Genomic DNA, 18,726 nt, shown 5'->3' with positions numbered 1-18,726 from the left:
CAATCCAGTCGTTGAAATGCAGGTTTGAGCTGCTGCTTGCAAAACATAAAAAAATTAATTTCAGTACGGATTTAGAAATTCTACGTATAGATAGTTATCTACGACATCGATTTATATAAATCGATTTATTTATATAAAGGATTAAAATATTTGCGAAACCATTTCGAAGACAGGTATTCTCATTGAAAATCTCGTAATTCATGTGCTCAAAAACAATTTGATGACATCGTCAGCAGATATTTTCCTAGTGCTGAGAATTCTTATAACATTACCAGTATCAGTGACCAGCGGTGAAGGAAGCTTTTTCAAAGATGAAGTTTATCAAAACCCATCTCCCTTCCACGATGACACAAGATCAGTTGGCCAGTGGCAATCTTATAAATGGAGCATATCATCGCCGAGGATTTAGACTGGATTGATATGATCCAAATATTTTCTGTCGGTTGTGGCGCCCCCTGAGCTAATCCAAAGTTTGTTAAGGGCACCACAACCCTTTAAGCGGGTTCTGCTCATGCTTATGGCCTGTTGGGTTTGAGTCTGTGAAAGAAACGATTTTTCAGTTCAAGAAAGAGCACTGATTCTCAGGCAGAGTTGTCTGAGAATCAGTGCTTTTTTTTGAAAATGAAACTAGTCAGATAAGCTTATACGAATAACTAGAAAGGCAGACAGGCACATATCCACTAATTTTGAATCAGCAATTAATGCTATGCTGAGGGGTCCTTGAGGCCAGTAGCAATCAGAGGAGTTTTGTTTTATAAAATTGGTAATTATGAAAAACAATTTAAAAAATAATAACGTTAAAAGTTTATTGAAAGATTGCATATCCATTGCTTAATTAAAAATAGGATCTGACAGACCAGGCACCACCATTTGCATTCCTAATGATGTCACCTAGTCTGCCATATCCCCTTCATGTGTGTGTCTCTGTTGACAATTTTATTTTGGATTTTTTTTTTATTTCTTAGAACAATAATATGTCACTTCAAACCCACTCAAATAAGAGTTTGTTAGGAAGCAGACAAAGTTATAGCCAATAATCTTGAATCAGCGATTAATGCGCAGTAGTTTGAGTGGTCTGTCAGACCAGGTACCACCGCTGCTGAGATAAAAAAAATGAATAAAAATTCTTATTAAAACTTGAAGATAAACAAAACATGAGCACTGAGCCATATATACAACATTAACTTCTGTTAGAACACATTACTACATAAAATACTGCTTACTAAAATTAAGCAAAGTGATGGCAATTATTTTTAACAAATTCAAGAAGCAGTTCAAATGAACCAAATACTCTGGGAGTTTGTTCTGATCTTTTTATTTTTTCCTTCTCGTTCCGGTTTTTTTTTTTTTTTTTTTTTTACAGCCATTATAATTTCTCTTTTGGTTTATCGAGGGGGGGGGATGCGGAGGGAAGGATGGGTTTGCCCTTAGAGGGATAACACCATCATGAATTAAGATATAAATGAAGAATTATTTACAAAAGTGAACTCCCTTTCATACAGTAGCAGATATATCCCATATTGAAAATGTTTTTTTTTTTTTCAGAATACAATATAAAATTGTGCCCCTTTTTCGTTAGGCACGCATTTAAAATCGTATTATCGAGGTTAGATTTCTATTACTGTGTAGAAATTTTAATTAGTGCAATTGAAATGAACTTTATTGGCGCCACATATCATTGGTAGCTATTAACATTTATTTAGAGATACAGAAAAATAATTGCAGTCTTACGGAGGAACAGTTTCAGCATTTTTTTTTTTTTTTTTTTTTTTCCCTTTCCGTGCCTTTTTTTAGCACTTAAGATCTTTCTTTTCGACTTCCTTTACCACATTCTTACCGTTCAGATGGGCGGGTGTCGCACATTTCGCATCGTTTAACCATTCCGGTGTCTTGGAGGGATCTTTCATCCACAGCAGTTTGCAATCGCAATGAAGTGGCAATTCTACAACGATAAATCAGAAAAAAAGAATGTTAAAACACAATGATAGTGAAGAGCATGTGAACAAATGCGTAAACCTGATTTTTAGCAGGAAAGGGAAGTCCACGTGACGGATTATCCTTGTAATGATAAACTTCGGACATGAATTTCAGAAGTATTATACTCTATAGATTAGTCTCGAACCGCAATCGACATGAATCTCATTTGGATTAAGACTGCATCAGACCGAGGCTATGTTCTGCATGTACAATGTTTTAAAGCTGTCTTAGCATTATTATTAGCTATACGGTGCAAGGAAGACTGAGGCTTATGCTGCACTAGCCAAAAAAAAAATTCCCGAGTTACCCTGAGAGAGAGAGAGAGAGAGAGAGAGAGAGAGAGAGAGAGAGAGAGAGACAAAAGTAGAAGGAAATCACCAAGAAAGAGAAGAATGATTATATCCAGCTCAGGACCCTGGGTGTGCCAAGCCCATACTCACCAGATGTTGAGCCCCTGGGGATGCATGAGGATTTTGCCCTAAATTCTTTAAGAATGGTCAGCTAAATACATTTGATTGTTTGAAACCCTGGTTTAATTGGTTTCCATAGTTGAATGATATATCGCTATTTATCACACCTGTTGGAAAAAAATTGAGTTCCTTACAGTAGTGATCCCTGCTTGAAAAAGCGAAAATTAAACGGCACTTAATTTAAAATAATTACCAAAGGATAATATAAACAGATATTCGATGTTATTTTCCGGACAGACATTACTGTTTTTGTGGTACCACGCGAATTTGGATAGTAACAGTACTTGTTTGCTGATCACTCGGCTGCGACCTTGCCATTAATTTACTTCTAATTAACTTTAATATTAATCTTTTCTGACGCATATTCAGGAAGAATTTGATTTACATAAATTGTGCGTATTTGTTAATTTCTACAACGAGTTCACACTGTGAAATTATGCAAAAAATAGTTCCAGATAATAACAATACAAAAGAGGAATTAATTTTCATGAGTTGGCATGCTTGTGATTAGTCTCAACGTTTCTCAATGGTGGCAGAAAAACAGAGGCGCAACTAAGATTTTTGGCCATGGTTCAAGTGTCATTAATACATAAATTTTATTATCTCTACTTGGAGCCTACTAAAGTTTAGTCATGTTCTCTTTCTAAGGTCTGGTTACTAAGTTCTGTATCCCAAATATTCACAATAGCACATGGTAATGAGCACCTTTTCGCGGATTTCACCAGACATGTTACTCTCTTGGGATCTTTCACGATGTTCATCGTTTTATTATTTTTTTTTTTTTTTCTCGTGTGACACACACGCACCTACCTACCTACAAGCATGTGCTCCATAAATCATCGACAACACACTGAGACCACCTTTCGATCTGTCCCTGAAATAGAGAATGTCACATTCGCCTTTATGATAATCGCAAAATGCCTTTCTTCCTCTGCCATTTTTAATTCGACCCCTCCAAGTGCATAAGTTATTGTGGGGTTGTTTATTTCCTAAGCGTAAGATCTTAAAACATTAAAGCAGCATTAAAACATGGCTACAACTTATTTGACCATCCATGGAGCCTGCCCAGGTCGTCCTTAAAGGAACGCTTCTTGACACTAGTCATTAATTTCCCTCCCTGTCTTTGTTGATCTCTAATGTTGACTTGGCTTCCTTTATCCATTCGTAGTAGTAATGGAGGCGTGTGATGCGAGAGAGCAAGCGTATGAGCTTATGAAGCATCAGCCAAAAAAAAAAAACACTTTCACACATCCATTCTTTCTAAACTTTTGTCCAGTTCCTCCTTCAATTTACTTAAGCTATCAACTTCCACAACGATAGAAGGAAGTTTGTTCCAGCAATTAACCACCGCTGGCTAAAAGGCAAATTTCCGCACACCTATTTTACAACTGTCTTTCCTCAATATGAATTTATGCCCCTTCAGGTTCGTAATCTGAGCAAGCTGAAAAATCCCATCAGAATTCAGTGTACTCAACCCATTCAAGTCCTTATACACTTCAATCAGATCACCTCGCTCGCAGGTGCCTAGTCTCCAGCCGCTACAATTTTCAGAACTTAAGCCTTTCTTGATAAGAAGACCCCCTTCGTTCCCCTCACCAATCTTGTTGCCCTACTCAGTACACGCTCTGAACTCCTCATCCTTCCTAAAATGAGGCCTCCAGACCTGTAAGCAGTACTCAAGGCGTGGCCTAACCATTGCCTTATACAAAGGGATAATCACCCTACTAGCAAAATTCCTGTATATCATTGGCAAAACTCCATGACCTGCTCTGGCATCCTGTCTGCATTGCTCAGAAAACTTCATATCTGACTGCACAATTACTCCCAGATCTTTTTCGTTTCTACCACCCTAAGTGTAGCACCACACAGTTGGTACTTTTCTCTGGGGTTACTTCTACCCATATGCAGTACTTTTCATTTGTCAATGTTAAACTTCAGTTCCCACTTCTCAGCTTATCTGCGCAAATTTTCTAGATCCTGTTGCAGTAACACACTGCCATTACTGTTATTAACAACCCTGCCAACCTTTGTATCATCTGAAAACTTCGACATTAAGCCTGATATATCTTCATCAGTATCACTGATAAATATACTTTATCCATTGTAGCAACTTACCCCATTACAGTATCCAATCACATTTGTCAGACAAGCCCCTTAACAAACCCATTCTGCGTCTGAATTATTACTGCGGTCTTGTCTAGATGATCCTGCAATGCATCTTTAACCAGTGACTCCATTATTTTCCCCTGAACAGAAGTTAAACTAACTGGTCTGTAATTACTCGTACCACGGTTGGTTCCCCTTTGTGAATTAGGGATACATTTGCACATCTCCCCTGAGTCCAAGGATGCTCTCATAGTTATGGCTAAGGGTTTGCTTACTTCCTTTGCCGCCTCCTTTAATATAACCGGATAGATCCAATCCACCCCTTGAAGTTAAACATAAGAAAGGCACCTTTCTTATGTTTAACTCATGGGGGTGGATGGGATCTTTCTTATGTTTAACTTCAATTTCTCCTCCACTTTGCTTTCAGTTATTACAAAATCATTAAGCACCCTGTTACAGTTTGATAAACTGGCATTTTCTTTCCTTAATAGCTCCTTATGTGTGAATGTAGATGCAAAATCCCCATTCAGATTATCAGCTATCTGAATAGGATCATCAACAGTCAAACCATCGATATGAAATGGACCAATCTGATTCATCCCCTTCCTTCTAGAATTTATATAAGTGAAGAAGTCTTTGCTGTTTTTCTTAGCATCTTTGGCAATGATTTCTCGTAATCTGCCTTCACTTGCCTAACCTCCTTTGTGACTAGCTTATATCTGCCATAGACTTCTGTGTCACCTGATAATTTAATGCATCCCATGCATTTATCTTCTCTGCCACGAGTCTCATTAGTCCATCTGACATCCATTTAGGCTTAAACATTGAACAGTATTTCTTAGTTGGTACAAAAAGCCTAGTAGCTTCCACGATTAGTTCTTTGAATGCTTCCCACTTTCACTTCTTGATTCATTAACGTAATGATCAATGAAAAGTAACCATTCAGTTCGTCAGCTCTGTTATGAATTAATTTCTCACATCATGTAAGAGTTCAATCGATTTTCTCTTTTCTTTTTTTCTATTTACATGCCTCAAAAATTCATTTTCTTTTCTTCTTTGGTCTGTCGCAGACCAAGGAACAGCGCCGGCTGTCGCATACGGTGCTGTTCTTGTATTCTTTCTATCTTGCGAAATCCTGTGACCTTCTGTGGTCATCCAGGAGTGTAAACATAAAATATATTTAAAAAATAAATTATTTTCATTTAAGTCCCTCTTTCTTTGCTTCCTTGGTCTGTCACAGACCAAAGAAGCAAAGAAAGAGGGAAAGGAATTTTAGACACTTGTGACGCTGACCAAGGACACTACGCTCCGTAAGTGTCCCATACTATCTTCGTTAGCTCTATGAAATAGTTCTTTATTCATCCACCTCGGCGTGCTCCTCGTGCCACAGTTTCTTAATGGTGTGTGCACACACACCAGTAAGAAATTGTGTAACCATTTTCCTCCGGTTTTCTGTGTAAATCAGAATTAATTAAACAGAAATCTGGTTTTCTGTATAACCTCTGTGTAACCAGAGGAAAATGATGGCAAAGATCAAAGAAACGTGAGGGTGCACTAATGGCCAAAGCTGCTAATGCGTCTTAAAACAAACAAGCTGCATGAAGCTGTAGAAGTTCAGCGATTGACGTATTCACAGAAAACTAGTCGCGTACATGGTCTTGACCTCTTTCATGCCCCAGTCTATTAAGCAGAGGCCTTCCTTTATCTTCTACAGTTATTTATATATGTGATTATCCTGGTCCTCTGGCAGTGATTTTTTTTTTTTTTTTTTTATACTTTTCTTTGTTCCTAGAAATATTCCTAGTAAAGGCGCTTCCCAGTAAGCCAGTAAAATATTGTTTGGAACTGAAATTACTGCAAAAAAAATAATAATAATAAATAAATATATATTTATGTTTTTTTATGCATAATTCATAGTATGTTTTATTTTAACTGCTTAGGTCGCTTTCACGTGTTTAATATTTTAATGTAAATTACCTAGTGAAGTTAAATTTTGCTTTCAGAGGTTTCAGTTGCCCGTAATATTTTGCTGGCTTACCATGTGTTTATGCACGGTTTGCCTGAATGCTTTCAGTCACTTTAATAACAGCTACGCTTTGCCTAGTGATATATATTTTTTTTAAAACAATTCTTAACCTGCTTTCCAATTTGAATTGGATCATAAACACAAAGTTATTGGTGAGATTATCATGTTTGTTTGTCGATCTCAACCAATAACTTCTGTGTTTATGGTCCATTTTAAACTAAATTTACTATATGTATTCAGAGAATCTTTAATTCTTGCAAATTAAATCAAATTTTTTTAACATTAATTCAAAAGTAAACTAGGATATTTCAGAAGACATTATAAAATAATTACTGATTCATTTATTTAAAAAACACATACCTTCAACACCCCACACGCCGCCTTCGATCTGTTTGAGAGGCTGAAAAGTAGCTTCATCCAATGTTGTTATAGGGTTTCCTTCGAGAAAGACGTGTTTGAGGGCTGGCATATCAGTAAACATATCGGGTGGTAGACTGGTTAATTTGTTTTTTCTAAAAGAAAGGCAAAAGTACTGTAAGTCAGCTGAATGCGTGTCTTATATTTGGCGAGAATGGTTTCCTTCCTGTAGTATTATAATAAGCATTGATATAAATACGAGGATCATTAAGAGTAACTATAATTTACTCAAGTTATTTTCCAAATCTTTCATTAATTGTAATAGAGTAGCATATTACAGAAACATGATTGTTACTTTTAAGCAGGGTCACTGGTAATTTTCAGGTCTTTTACCAGCAAAGTGGAAAATTGTTTGATTTCGTAATAGTTTTGAAGTTTGCAATGTAACTGAGGTCCGTTGCATTTTCTTTAGATGCTTCTCAACGTTTGATGTTCGAATCACCGCACTCTTCCCACCACTTAAACACTTGACACATCATATGTTCTCAGCATAAACGTTTATCAACTCGCCATAAATTTCAGCAGGTTTAGTAATTTTGTCTTGACAAATGATATCTGGGTTCGCATCCTATCGGAGGCCAGAGAATTCTTTAAAACCTCTTCAATCGGAGCTGTAGAGCAGGATCCTGCCCTCGCGGGTAGCAAGTGGTTATAATCACCTTCCTCCCACGTAGGGTGGAAAAGGCCGCATTGCAATTCCGTCAATGTCGCACGCGAGGAAGTTTTATGGGCTTTCTTCAAGCGTAGCTGAGTTAGTCGGTCTCAGGCGAAGTTCGCATGGTTTTCTTCTGGAAAGTCGTCCGGAAAATAGCAAACCGCCCAAAGAACACACGCAATTACAGACAATATATTAACACCTCACAGACAGTAGCTTTGGCGCTTAACACACACCCAACCTAATCCTGCGTTTCAGCATCGTAGGATATGTTATTCGATGGCTAGGTATTTGTTCTGATAGGATATTGGTGCTAAGAACAAACGTCAGGAGCATACAGTATATAAGCTTAAGATATCCCTCCATATACTGAGTTGTCATCAAGTACTAATAACTCGTTAATCCTTGGTGTATGTCCCAGAATTAGCAGGTAATGTATGTTTCCTTCTTGATGTACATGAATTTTTCCTGGAAAGTGGAGGGGATCTTCATCCCAAATAAGATCTAGATCTGAGCGGGGCGACTTCCTTTGTTAAGTATCTTAGTTAGATTCTTGTGTTATCACTCGTTGGTTTATTATTGCTGATGATCCTTCGAAGTCACAAAGAGCTTCAATCATTAGCTTATGAGCTGAAATCAGGATATGTTGCTAGGAAGGGTTCGAAAATCACAGCCAAGGGGGTGGATGATAATACTGCCCAAAACTTCAGGTACACCTTTTCTGACACGAATAGTTGTCTGGTAGATTGCATAGGAGAATACCAGTTGTTGCAGTTGAAGTAAGTTTCCAGTATGTGGATTAAGGAATCAGATACTTTGAAGTAATTTTTTATAAGAGCTGGAATCGATACATTATCAAATGGTGGTTTTGATGTCAGTGAAAGTAATATCTAATTGGGATCCAAAAGAGAGTATCTAGATTTAAAGTAGTGGATCTCTGTTGTAGAATTATATGGACGTGGAGGACGATGGTGAAAACAATGTTCAGATATTCCCCAGTGTATAAGATTTTCATAATGGAGCAGCCAATGGAGATGGAATGAAAATCTTTGGCTACTTTGTGGTAACTAATTTTAGGTATGGGTTTCGCATAGTAGCTTCGCCATAGTGACAGGATGATACCAGTTTGAAAAGATTTATAATAGTAGTTATAGCCCTCGAGTGCAGCACAGTTGGTAGGATTGTCATCCTCCCCACACAGAGTGGAAAGGACCCAAGTTCGAGTCCCATCGATGGCAGGAGGAATTTATGGACTTTTTTCACAACGTGACCGAATTAGTCAGTCTCAGGAGAAGGTAGTATGGTTTTTCTAACGGAAACTCGGGTTTTTCTAACGGAAACTCGGGTTTTTCGCCCAGAAAACAGAAAATTGATCTCAGAACACGCGATTTACGGACAATATACACGGAGCAATATGGCCTTATTCGCTGATGATTCTAAAACCACCCTACTACAACAATAGCAGTTCTACTCTGAAACACTTTTTTTTATTGCTGGGGGGGGGACCATAAGATCCTAATAGGAAGACTAACTTTTGTAATCCATTAATGAGTTGTTTCTTAGGATTCCATTAAGTAGGACTGGCATTATATGGGGACTGTTCTGTTGGCTAAATGACATATCGATCCCCTGTAGGAAAAGCCTTCCGTCCATGCCAGATTACTCTCCTAGACATTCTATTCTGCGAGCTGATGAGCTGGTGCCGTGCTTTAAATTTGAGTAAAGTTGCAATTTCTCTCTTGTACTTTTCAGAATCTGTTATCGCCCCCATATCTCGCTACTTCTATGCGATATCTGTTTTTTCTTGAAGATTTCTTTTATTTTCCACTGAACTAGCATTGGGATTTGCTGGTAATCCTAACTTTCTTGCTCTCGTGGGTAGCACAGTTGGTAGAATAATCATCTTCCCCACACGGGGTGGAAAAGACATGAGTTCGAGTCCCGTCAGTGACGCGAGGAATTTTTATGGGCCTTTTCCACAACTTGGCAAAGTTAGTCGGTCTCAGGAGAGGATAGTATTTTTTTTTTTCCTCCCGGAAACTCAAACAGCCAGTCGACCACAGAACACACGCAATTTACACACATATTATACTGGGGGAAATGTAGCCTAAGTTGCTGATGCGCCTAAAACTCTACAACAAGGAAGTATCATAGCTGATTAAGATTATAAATTAAGCTGATTATAAATTAAGAGGCGACTGATTACAATTCCTGGCTTGGGGGAATTGTAATCCATCACCTCTCAACAATTTAAATAAATAAATTTTCTGTTTATACTCCTGGACGACCACACGGTCAGAGGAGTTCACAAGATGGAGAGAATACAAGAAACAGCACCGTATTTAGCAGTCACGGGCTTGAAACCCGGTCACTCAAGGTACGTATGCACACCACGCCTGACCACTCGGCTACGGCGGCCTTCTGTAACCTAGGTAATTTGAAAGGAAATTAGTCCTGATTTTAATGAGGCGTATTGATGCTTAAAACTACATCGAATCTATAAAATGTAAATTTGATGTGCTTCTCTTCGATTAATGCTTTTGTTTTTTTAATATTTAATAATACAAATTACCGAAGTTACAGAAGGCCGCCGTTTAAAAATTGGTAAACGTCTAAGCTCATTAATAAAGAAGAAATATATATATATATTTTTTTTAACAAAGAATTTTTAATGGCTTAACAAGAAGGGCAGTGCTTTACAAGGGTTGTTTATAAGAATAAAATAATTGCACCCAGGCTGTGATGTGGATTTGAAAGGTTTGAGTCCGTAAATGACTTGTCTGATTGGCCAAGAGGCGGAAGAACAAATGTATATCTTTGATAGCACTATGGAAACAAGAGTACGCAGAATCGGCTCTTGGAAGTGCAGGTCTCCTATTTACGGTAGTTCTCTGGGCCTCCTATGGACATTTTTTTTTATTATTGAAAATGTGTGCAGTTTGTGTCATATTTTTTATACATTGTGTATGTTAAGTTAAAAGTTAAGTGCAGCCATTATCAACCCACTGCAGGATGACGCCTCCTCAACAATTCATGCTGAGGGAAATGGACCATAATCTGCCACGCTGGTCCAGTGCGGGTTGGCAGATCGACCGTATTCAGTAGTCAGGGGCTTGAACCCCGGTCTACTCAAAGAGCGTGACTACTGAATACGGTGCTGTTTCTAGTATTCTGTCTATCTTGTGAACTCCTCTGACCGTTTGGTCGTCCCGGAGTATAAACAGAAAATTTATTTATTTACTGCACTCCCGCTCCTGCCCACTCGGCTACGGAGGCCTGACAAAGGACTATTTTGCAATAGATAGTAATTGTTAATCACACACAAGTCTGTTCACAGTCATGGCTTTTGTCAAATCATAATCTTGCTTGCTTTGCTTTATATAAATTCCAAGGTCTTTGCTACACCACCATTAGGTGGACCAACTGGATTCAGTCGTCTGAATCGGCCTAAGGCCGGCCCTGAGAGGACAATCCTAGCTCAACGGACTACAACATTAGCGCGTGAATTGAATATTTCAAGAAAACCGAATTCTAAGGAATACTGGATTTGCTGAAAGACGTGTTACATCACCTGTAGAAAACTCCATCCTATTTACGCATATAGGGTTTAAACGTTTACATAGATGTTCCAGGGTTACGCTTCTGGACTCATCGTGTCTCCACAGTTGGGAAAGCCAAAACAATATAACAGAAACATCAAAAGTAACTTGCAGCTGGTGAGGTTATGCCAGGATTAGAATAAATTAGAAATACGCACACCTTTAAAAAAGATAATATAAATGCTCCTAACAGGATATAAAAAAATTATTAGTAATAATTTTGTCTGATTACTTACGACAAAGCTAATTCTTCAAGACCTGTAGCCGGGCGAGGAAAAGCTGCTCTCTTCAGTTCCTCGACTTCATTCTCTACAAATAGGATACGTGAGGCATCCTTAAAGCTAGCAAACGCTCCATCTTCTACTTCCTTGACTTTACTTCCGGATATGCGTGCAATGGACACATGACCATCAGCGATGTCGGAGAAATCAGAGGTTAAGCGTGGGATGTAACTATCGTAAATTCGGATTTGCAAACTGCCCGAGTCTGTCTTCAGTGCCTTTAGGGAGGACCAGTTCCAGTCTTTATCAACCTTGATGTTTCTCAAATTAATTAAAGCAGTGTCATCAAAACTGACGTCCTTAAATGGAGAGGATAAGTCAAGAAAATCCTCAAACGTGACATCGGTGAAGTCGAGGGTAAATTCTGATACTTTACCGACCTTGGCGAAGAAGTCGCTAGGAATTTTTTTGTAGGAGCCTCCATTCAGATAGAAAGAAAAAGCATGGCACGAAGAAAACTTTTCCGAAAGACCTTTGAAGTCCTCCCAGTCCATCTCTTTGGCGCATGCGCAGCCACATGCTTCCTCAGTATGATAGCATGTGCAGGCTTCGTCAGCGAGGGCTACCTGATTGAAGCAAGTAGATAGACTCCCAATGAGCACCAATAGCTTGAAAAGCATGTCTGCAGTTGTTTAAATACTGCAACAAAAAAAAAAAAAAAAAAGAGAAAAGTTAGTCAGTGAGCATAAACTAAACATTTAGTCAGTAAGAATAAACTAATTAAGGGATTTATCTAGAAGAGTCAGTTTTCACGGGGGAGATACCTAGAAGAAGGCAATTCCCAGAAGTTATTAGCGGCGCTTAACAACACTTTCAAGAGGCTGAAGTCAATTGATAACGGTCTCCATCAGTTCTTAGATGATTAAGGGGCATAGCCGGTTTTTTTAGGAGTGCAGCAGATGTGATGAACTAGTCTGAACTGAAAAGGGCCCACATCAGCAATCCAGGCAAGGAGAACTCTTCCTTGCTGTTTATTTCCTCAACTTTAATTTGGTGGGGGGGGGGGGAGAAACAGAATCTGCGGAAAGAGAAACATTGATATCTGGTAAGTGAGAAGTACGACCAGGGTACTCTGGGTACGACCAGGCTGCCATGCACGGAAACTGAACTTGGCCTGTTATAACGTAAGATCACTCATCGGTGAAGACAGGATATTAGAGCTGGAAAAGGAATTAGAAAATGTGAATTGGAATATCATCGGTTTGGCTGAAACAAGAAGAAGAAATGAATCACTTATAAGTTTATCAAGTGGAAATCTGCTGTACACCAACGGAAACAGTGAAAGGAGTGAAGGTGGAGTTTGGTTTCTGGTCCATAAAGATTTTAAAAACAACATTTTGGAATTCAAAAATACATCACCAAGGGTGTCAAGACTAATACTCAAGATTTCTAAGAGGTACAAGCTAAAGGTTATAATGATTTATGCACCAACATCTAGCCATGATGATGAAGAGGTTGAAGAAATGTACACCGAAATTGAGTCTTCTAGATGAGCAGAAAACCCACTACACTATTATTATGGGGGACTTCAATGCTAAGGTTGGAAAAAGGCAAAACAGCGCAGAAAGAGGAACTATAGGAAATTTTGGAATTGGTGAAAGAAATAAAAGAGCTTACTTCAAATGTTGGCTTACGTCATCAGTGACGAAGTCACTGATGACGTAAGCCAACATTTGAAGTAGATGACAAAGCCAACTAGCTTCGAAACGATCGTCTGGGTGGTGGTATCCACTGAAAATAAATAACAGTACAGTAATACCCCGAAGTTACGCGATAGGTGGGTCCGACGAAAATCGCGTAAGTCGAATTCGCGTAAGTCGGGGTACAACTTTGCATATAAATACATATAAATTTTGCTTAATTGGGACCAAGGACTAACAAAAACACTAGTTTAGAAGAAAAATATTAATAAAATTGCAGTTCTTTATACATATTAATACAAAATATGTATTAAAAAAAACAAATGACTTACGTAAAAAAGTTATTTCGATGTCGATGGCTTCATAAAATCTAACAAATTCGTCTGACGACACAGCGCGTTCTTTTTTTCACACAGAATTTCTTCGTAGCAAGCTAATAATTTTTTTATTCCTTGCTTTGTAGCTATAACGCGTCCTTCGTTGGAGTCTATGTTTTCTAAAATTTTTAAGCCCTTTACAATTGAGCCCTTTTCAATTTTCAACCTGTCAAGTTTGCAATTGTCATGTGCTTTTCGCCTTTGCTTCATTTAGGCCTGTAGCACGTGCAATATCACATGGTCTTTCATTTCGCTCAAAGCGTTTCACAATTTCATATTTTTTCTCTATCGACAGAAGTGGACTGGCCATAAGCCTTACCGGGGAATCCCCTGTGGGCCAGTGTGATTTTGGCCATAAACCATAGTATGACGCCACTATAAATTTTCCCGGGTAAGAATTTTTGACCCAGTCCGCCTCTGTTTATCGATAATTGCTTTTCTTTTTCTCTCTGAATCTGCAGTGTCTTCACCAGGACGCTTCCTTTTCACACCTTTTAATTAAGTATTTTACTCATTTTTAGGGAATAAAGCACAATTACAAAACGAGGAGGCACGCTTGATACGCATAAACAAAGCTGCGCGCATGTAGCAACTGAATAAACAACACCATAAAGGCAGAGATACACTATTAACACCTCACATTTCTAGGGGTTACTACCATAAAACAATAAAAATCCAGTTGCGTTTCTGCTAGTGAAATCTGTTATAAACTGGTAGTAAACTCGATCTAATTGCATTTGCGATTATACCGATAGCTGGAATTGTGTTGGTTTTTACGTTATTATGGTGAAATGTGTTTCCCCTTCACTGATATAAAAAACATAAAAGCAGCAAAGTTGAATTTTGTTCATCTTTCGCTCTCATTCTCCGCCGTCGCACCGTATATCGATAACATATGAAAAACGACCTTGAAGATAGTGGGCGGCAGCGTTGCCAAACGAAAAAAATCAAGAACCGCGTAACTCCGAGTTCGCGTAAGTCGGGGTATTACTGTAGTCTTCTCTACTAGAGAAGCGTTATTTATTTGAAGTAGTGCAATACCAGCTATCTCGTTGCGAAGGCACCCACAGTATGAGATACAATTAAAACAATGCCTTTTGCACTACATACGTAGTTCAAATTTATGGGAAAATTATGGTGTTACCTAAATCCATAAGAAATTATGCTTTGTACATTTCTTCTTATATATATATATATTTATTTATTTATTTATTTTTACACATATTTGTTTTATTTCACAGAAATACCTATATTATATAGGTTTGTAAAAAAAGAATTAATAATTTCTCATTATTTGCTATTTCTTAAAATTCTTCACAAGAATTAGAAAAATTGCACTTGTCCCATCTATGAGACAAAAGATGTCGCAAGGATGCAGAATAAAATTAAAAAAAATTAGATCTTTGGTATAAGTACAGGCTACATGTTCAGTCCTGGACAGTTTGCAATGCGGGGCAAAAGACTTAAATCCAGGATGTCTGATCACTTTAAGTAACCCGAAATTTTTGATATTAGCTTTTATTTTGTATTTCTTCTGAATATTATTTTATGCGATCAATAAAAAGTACATAAATCGATAAAGATATAACCATTATTTTTTTAAATTAACTATACAAAGTTAGAATTTTAGTTGTCCTTATGGAAATTATATGAAGTTAGGAGGATTGTCTTGCGTGTCTTATTTGTTTGCAGCCAGAAAGATTTAAACTGTCTGGTTAATTTAATAGTTTTACGGTTTGAATTAGCCAGATCCCGAATTGAAACCGGACGGCCAACTGATATCAGTACCTAGGCCCTAGGGAAACAATAGAGTATTCGGTTTTAGACGTAATACTTGGTCATTAACTCAGTCAAAGCTCTTCTCAAACACCTTTAAAACAGCTGAAAACCAACGAACTTTCATTCGTAGCGACCAAAAAGCAATATACAGTATATGAATTTATTGAACTTTCAGTAGTCGGTAGTATAAAATCATCGTCACTCGTTTGGATACTATGATGCAGTAACAAAGGAATTAATTCAAAAATAATTTTGATATCATATACTTAAATTTCAGGAAAGTTTGATATGCTGTTGAATGTACAGTATAAGACTGGAGCAGTGTGGCATTAAGGGCGAGTTACTGCTATCTAAAAGGGATGGCTGAATGGAAGAAGACAGAGTGGTAATCAGTGGCCACTGTTCTGCTTCTTGGGCTAATGTTAGTAGTGAAGTCAGTATTCAGTGCCGGGCCCCTTACTGTTTATAATATTTATTAACTATGCTGATGAGGGCGTATTAGGCTTAATGTCTGTTTTCGGATGATACGAAGGTTGGCAGGTTGGTTAATGAGAGTTAACCATTATGTTACTGCAGAAACACCTAGAAAAATTATACAGATGGGCTGAGAAGTGGGAATGGAAATTTAATATTGACAAATAAAAATTGCTGCATATGGGTAGCAGTAATCCCAGAATAACACACCAGTTGCGCGTTACCGCACTCAGAGTAGTGTAGAATGAAAAACACGTGGAGATAATTGTACAGTCAGATATGAAGTTCTCTGAGCAGCGCAGAGAGTCTACCAGGACATCTCATTGGGTTTTATCAATGATATATAACGGGGTTAAGGAGATGGTTATTCCATTGTACAATAAAATGGTAAGACTACATCTTGAGTACTTCATACAGTCTGGCAGCTTCATTTGAGGAAGGATGAGGATCAGTTGTAAGATTCAGAAAAGAGCAGCGAGATTAGTGAGAGGAACAAAAGGGTGCCCTTACCAAGAAAGGCTTCAGTTTTCAAACTGCAGTGTCTGGAAACTAGGTACCCCTGAGATGATTGAGATGTTTAAAGCTTTTAATGGATTGAGTAAGCAAGCTTGATTTTAATGGAATACTTCCTCCTGCTCAGGCTACACACTTGAGGGGGCACGAATTCAAACCGAGGAAGGATGGTTGCAGCATAGATGTGTGAAAGTTTGCTTTCAGCTTTGATTGTTGGAACAAATCAGTTGTGAAAGCGGGGTAATTTGAATAAATTTAAGAATTAGACAAATTATTAGAGGATGGGCAGGTAATGTGAGAAGAATTTTTTTTTTTTGCTGATGCTTTATAAGTTTGTTTCCTTGCAGCATTTCTTTAAGCATCAAATAATTAGTCCTACATGTATAACCTCCACCAGGTTGATATACTCTGGTGCCATATATATTTCTTAGAGAATATATGCTTCCCTTGTAGCTGAGTCCCCATTTAAGACTGCTTTTTGCACCGGTTGACTCATTTCTTCCGCATTCCGAAATATTTATTATCAGATACTTGAGTCTCTGAAAACCCCCAGATTGAATTTGCTGCAGAGCATCAGTTCTTTTCCTCAGAGACTCAGTTACGCTTAACAGTATGTCGAGTTTTGAATTAACTTCGTTGCTCTCCTGGCATTTTGCACAAAGAAATACTTTCCATCGTTAGCAAAAGCTTTATATGGAATAATGAGTGCTAACAAAAAGACCGTAATTCAAGAATTACCGCTGACAATTCCGGTATTAATTACCACATCGTTCAGCATGTTAAGAATAACTTTTTTTAAGGGAAATTCTTTTAAATAAAATTTAAACTTGCAGAATAGGTTAACTATCAATTCAGACCAAAAATCAAAAAAGCTTTTTGACTCTTAAGTTACCAGGAGAAGTAAACACTTAGTATTGAAACATAATAGCAAACTTTACTAATTTATTGTCTTGCCATCACTTACATTAGGAAGTAAATTTTAAATAAATTTTTAAATAACAGTCTTGTACAAGTCCAAATTTTCGTAATTATTAAGCCAATGAAGAGGAAGTATAGATAAAAGTCGACGCGGTTAACTTTGTTTTAGAAACGAATGTTACCTTAAAAGATACCTAAAGAAATAAAGGGTCGAAAACGAAACAACGTACCTGAAAACCCAGTTTCCTGTAGAGTGAGTGACTTAATAATGCGGCAGGTAGAGTTGCAACGTTTAATTTATCCATTCTCCTAGCGTTTGGAACAGGTTTACGCAGTTGCGTCAATAAACAAGCGTCTTGGAAACCTCTCTTGTCGGGAAGATAAAACTTTCCAAGTATTCCTCACCATAACAGCAGGTCACGGCTTCTCCACCCCATGAAAAACACACAGCCTGTCAACTTGCTGTTGAAAACGATTCGCCTCCGTTCAGTTTCCGTGAATCCACTTTATGTCGAAACATAAATTACCTGGAAGTTGGATGTCTCGAGGGAATACTAGTCCAGAGGATCGGAGGAGAGAGTTTCAGATACTGCAATTAAGGCAGGAAGCATTAAAAGCACCGTATAATGATTACTCGCTGCTAATATCGGTACAAAGTTGAGCGATTATCTTCCTCATTGTTCTTTATTTATTTTTATTTATTTATTTTTTGTAACAGTTGGGATATTTTATTTTATAAGTTTAGTTCAAATAAGTATATGTATTTAATTTAAATTTCGTATGTGAATATTTTTTATAAATAAAAATATGTATATTGTTTTTATACAAAATATATGTGGGGTTGTAAAATCGATGTTTCGCATTGGGATAGTAAGGATCTGGTCACTTTAGCAATATGTCAGTTTACTGAGAAGGGATGCACTTTATTGAATCTAAATTGACGAAAATAGTTTGCTTTAAATGCTGTAAATAACATCGTGTAAGTATAATCTTAATATTTGTATTAAATAATATTAATTTTTTATATATCTAGGTAAATTGACATATGGTCAACCCTGTTAATCGCACAATTTTTTTTGAACTTGGAACTTATTCCTAAATTTACAAAGAAATTGCTTGTGGTAAAATATATATTTACATTTGTATTTCAGTTTTTATACAATATATCTGGGCTTTTTGGTGACTTCATCGTTTTGGTCACAGTGTGCTAGTTCATTTGCCTTATCGAGCAAATGTGCACTTACAAGTTTATTTGCATGGTGTGGGCAGTGAAAAACCCGTAACTGTTTTATTACCTTATAAATGAATTAAATAGATAATTGGCTATCAATCATGTAGTTTTTTGATCCTGGTTTCTGCTTACATTTTATCAATTCCAACAACTCATTCATAATATATATTATACGGTCTTTGGATTATTAATTAGTTAAACACGTGCATACAATTTACATTACTAATTTTTTCTATTTTTGTTTGAAAATTGCGTTTCTGTAT

The 18,726-nt window shown here is 37.4% G+C and overlaps 1 protein-coding gene across 1 annotated transcript; it reads right to left on the bottom strand.

Annotated features, from left to right (window-relative positions):
* Window positions 1-1,675: 1,675 nt before the first annotated feature.
* On the bottom strand, window positions 1,676-17,568 carry LOC150088550 (uncharacterized). The gene is made up of 4 exons (XM_090369558.1): window positions 17,463-17,568; window positions 11,487-12,170; window positions 6,940-7,091; window positions 1,676-1,942 (listed from the first exon to the last, which is right to left on the bottom strand). Exons 2-4 carry the CDS (start codon window positions 12,149-12,151, stop codon window positions 1,791-1,793), a joined length of 969 nt encoding a protein of 322 aa, XP_090225684.1. The 5' UTR covers window positions 12,152-12,170; window positions 17,463-17,568; the 3' UTR covers window positions 1,676-1,790.
* Between the last annotated feature and the right edge of the window lie 1,158 nt (window positions 17,569-18,726).

The sequence above is a fragment of the Mastigoproctus giganteus genome, chromosome 3 (assembly GCF_048544385.1).
Source record: "Mastigoproctus giganteus isolate SK-2022 chromosome 3, ASM4854438v1, whole genome shotgun sequence".
Taxonomy (NCBI): Eukaryota; Metazoa; Arthropoda; class Arachnida; order Uropygi; family Thelyphonidae; genus Mastigoproctus; species Mastigoproctus giganteus.
Note: the sequence above shows the minus strand (reverse complement) of the source record. Positions and strands in the feature narration are given on the sequence as shown.